The sequence below is a fragment of the Elephantulus edwardii genome, unplaced genomic scaffold, assembly GCF_000299155.1.
Source record: "Elephantulus edwardii isolate Elephantulus edwardi_28Jun2011 unplaced genomic scaffold, EleEdw1.0 scaffold00018, whole genome shotgun sequence".
Taxonomy (NCBI): Eukaryota; Metazoa; Chordata; class Mammalia; order Macroscelidea; family Macroscelididae; genus Elephantulus; species Elephantulus edwardii.
In genome coordinates this window covers 5,297,311-5,301,016 of record NW_006399768.1, presented here as the reverse complement: position 1 = coordinate 5,301,016, position 3,706 = coordinate 5,297,311, and the positions used below count along the sequence as shown (strand labels likewise).

Sequence of the window (3,706 nt, the reverse complement as noted above, 5' to 3'; positions counted from 1 at the left end):
GGGGCCCGGGCCGAGGGCGCAGCGGGGCTGCGCGCACGCTGGGGCTCGTGGAGGGGCACTCCGGGCGACATGAGTCTGGTGGGGGGCTTCCCCCACCACCCGGTGGTGCACCACGAGGGCTATCCGTTCGCTGCCGCCGCCGCGGCTGCTGCTGCCGCCGCCGCCAGCCGTTGCAGCCACGAGGAGAACCCTTACTTCCATGGCTGGCTCATCGGCCACCCCGAGATGTCGCCCCCTGACTACAGCATGGCCTTGTCCTACAGCCCTGAGTATGCCAGCGGCGCCGCGGGCCTGGACCACTCCCATTACGGGGGGGTGCCGCCCGGCGCCGGGCCCCCAGGCCTGGGGGGGCCGCGCCCGGTGAAGCGCCGAGGCACCGCCAACCGCAAGGAGAGACGCAGGACTCAGAGTATCAACAGTGCCTTCGCGGAGCTGCGCGAGTGCATCCCCAATGTCCCCGCCGACACCAAGCTCTCCAAGATCAAGACGCTGCGCCTGGCCACCAGCTACATCGCCTACCTCATGGACCTACTGGCCAAGGACGACCAGAACGGCGAGGCGGAGGCCTTCAAGGCGGAGATTAAGAAGACAGATGTGAAGGAAGAGAAGAGGAAGAAGGAGCTGGTCAGTAGCAGGGGGTAGCCAGGGCCCCAGAGGGGGGTGTTCAGGGCACTGGTGTTACCCGCCTCTTTCTAATAGGGCTGAGCAATAGCATCCCGCAGGTAGAGAAGGTTTCCTATTCAAGGAGAGGAGCTGGGGAGGGGTGGCAGCAAGGAAGAGGACTGTGAGAGGGATGCTTTTCTTTGGCAATATACCTCCCCCCTTCGTGCTGATCCCCCAGGCGCTGAGGGCGAATCTCCATCTCCCCCTAGCCCTGGCCAGCCCTGCACTTAGGGCTCATTTAGAACCTTCATTTAGCTTCCAATCTGACCTTGCCTTAGATAGTTCTAAAAATAAACGGCCCAGAAATGCTCTTTTCTGATTGTTGCACTGTTAATCGCACCCCATCCCCATCCCCTACAACAAGGCTGCCCTGGATTCTGAGCCTGGAGGGGTTTGTGGGTGCCCTCCTTACTGTGCCGGCAAGAAGTAAAGGTAGACATCTATAGGAACGCTTTTAACTTCAAAATGCAGCTCCAGTTTCTTTTTGGCGATGAGGTTAAGCATAATTTCCCAGATGAATATAATCCACGAGTTTTTCCAATTAACTTGTGCATTTTTAAGACCAGGAAAAGGTAAACATTAGTCTGGTCATTGTTACTGTTTGTTGGTAACAGCAACGCAAAATTATACCCAGCCGTTTCAAGCTTTCTCAGGTTTCTCCTCGGTACCCATAGGATCTCTGGTTTTCAGGATAAGGTTATTTATTGCCCAGAGGGGCATGGGTGATTTTTCTTTTCTTCTTTGGTTCTTGTAGCCCTTTGGTTGCTGCACGACGGGGTGACCTCTCAAATACCCAGAGATTTTAGAGGACTTAGAGGAGAAGAGCTGAGCCGCTGGCAGGGAGGCCCAGGCTGGGCTGTAGGGCCTTCGACCGGTCTTCACTAGAGCGCCAAACTTGAGACTGAAAACACATTTTAACGCCAGCCCTCACTGCTGCCCCTCGAGTCAAGGAACAGCCCCCCAACTCTTTTTTTAAACAGCGTGAAAAGCTCAGGGTGTTTATAAACTTGCCGATCTGCTAGCGTAGCGCTGCAGGCGTGAGGAGACTTCCTCAGCAGCAAGGCCGGCTCAGAACTTCGTAGCTTTACAGCAGAAGCTGAGGCGTAGCGCTCCCCACCCCCCAAAGCCCTTCCTGCCTCTCGCTCTACCCCCGCAGGCTGAGGAAAAGGTAGGGTGGCGTCGGACTAGTTCTCCTCTCTAAATTTCTCTTTCCACTTTTCTTCCCTTCGCCTGACCTCTGCCCAGAATGAAATCTTGAAAAGCACAGTGAGCAGCAACGACAAGAAAACCAAAGGCCGGACGGGCTGGCCACAGCATGTCTGGGCCCTGGAGCTCAAGCAGTGAGGAGAAGGAGGAGGAGGAGGAAGAGGAAGAGAACGGGAGCTGGCCAGGGCCCAGACGCCGTGCAGACCCAGGACTCAGAGCAACCCCTCCACCCGCGCTCAGCTCGAGGACTTTGGAGGCATTTGGATTCATCCGATTTATTTATGTGCAATTTCCCTCCCTTCCCTTTGTCCCCTCTGAGGCATCTGCTCCTCACCTCCCCCTCAAAAAAAAAAAAAAGTGGCTATCTGAAGAAAAGCATTCCATATTTTAATATGAAGAGGACACTCCCGCGTGGTAAGGGATCCCGTCGTCTTGTACATTCTCTGTGTGAATGTTCTTCTGGCTGTGTAGACACCAGCGTGGCCCCCTCCCCACCTGCCCACCTCCTTCCAGCTAAAGACAGCGGACAGTAGTAACCTATGTGAAGTATATCTTTGAGGCCTTTTGGATATAAATATTCCTAGGAATTATAAAGTTTTATTTCAAAGCAGAAAATAGGGCCGCTAACATTCGTTGGGGTCGCTATCTAGTGCTGTCTTTTCATCTGTGGTCGTTCCCTCTTCGAAAATGTTTCCAACAGCTTTCGTGCACTTCAGTCCTCTAAAACTAAGTGGAATTTAATTAATATTGAAGGTGTAAACGTTGTAAGTATTCAATAAACCACTGTGTGTTATTTTTTGGTTTTTACAAAACCCCCAATCTTTTAATGGTTGATACCTCAAAAGAGTTTTGAAAACAAAGCTGTTCTATTTGTTTTCATAATATTTAAAATATTCAGAAGTAAACTAAATTATCATGATTGCCTCTACCTTTATTTGAGAGTCAGTGGTTCGGACCGGTCATGGCGTGATTGGGTTCCAGGAGGGCGAGGAGGGCCTCTCAAGGAGAAGTGTCTGCTGTGAACATTCTTTCCAGGGGTCTTGGCTCTCTCCACGTGCTGTCGCTGGCCCGACCCCCTCTGCCCCAGGAGAACGCTGAGGGGTCTAAGAACTGGCCCGGGCAGTTTGTTCCGAAATGGAAGGTGGCCTTGTTTTTCTGAAATTCCCCAGAGCATTCTTGAAATCCACAAGGGTAGCTTCGGGTTTTGTTTGACGAGTGTGGATCGCAGGCATTAATGCCCCCACAGAAATCTGGAGTCTTTCATTCCAAATAGAGGACTTCCATGGGAGAGAAGTCAAAAGAAAAGATGAGAGGAGATTGCTCCCCTCTAGCCTCTTGGGGAGGCGGGGAGACACTCGCCTAAGCACGCTCTAGGCTTGGCCATGGTTTGGGAGGACTTGGGAGAAAAGGCTGTGATTAGGTAACGCGAAATTTTATGTCAAGTAAGTAGTCTCAAACAAGACCACGGATTTAAAGGGTAAGGTTGGAGGGGACTTAGATTTACAAGGAGCCACGGGGATCTCAATATTAACTGCACAGTGTCTTAAGTGCCCCAGGTTGCCTCGGGGTGCGACTGCTCCTTACCCATGCCTGCCGCCAGGACTTCACTCCACTGGGGCCTTCGTCTCCCCAAATCCCGAACATCCCGGAAAGAAATCCCTGAGGTCTCCTGTCCTTGCCTGCTTGGCTAACGCCTGCCTTCTCCGCATCAGGAACTGGAGGAATTGAAGTGCCTTGAAGGACTCTCCAGGCGGAGCGGGAGCGGGAAGGAATTCCGGGAAGGGGGGAAGAAAGGTGAAACGTATTAAAAAGCGGTTTGTTTCAGGAAACGTGCACG

At 52.9% G+C, this 3,706-nt stretch overlaps 1 protein-coding gene across 2 annotated transcripts; it reads left to right on the top strand.

The window, feature by feature from the left end:
• The first annotated feature begins 6 nt into the window (after window positions 1-6).
• Window positions 7-2,096, top strand: HAND2 (heart and neural crest derivatives expressed 2). Of its 2 annotated transcripts, XM_006882214.1 has the most exons (3): window positions 7-280; window positions 374-624; window positions 1,909-2,096. In XM_006882214.1, exons 1-3 carry the CDS (start codon window positions 70-72, stop codon window positions 2,005-2,007), a joined length of 561 nt encoding a protein of 186 aa, XP_006882276.1. In that variant the 5' UTR covers window positions 7-69; the 3' UTR covers window positions 2,008-2,096. The 2 variants fall into 2 exon arrangements, with proteins under 2 accessions (XP_006882276.1, XP_006882275.1); XM_006882213.1 differs by having other exon boundaries at window positions 70-624; window positions 1,909-2,031.
• The last annotated feature ends 1,610 nt before the right edge of the window (window positions 2,097-3,706 follow it).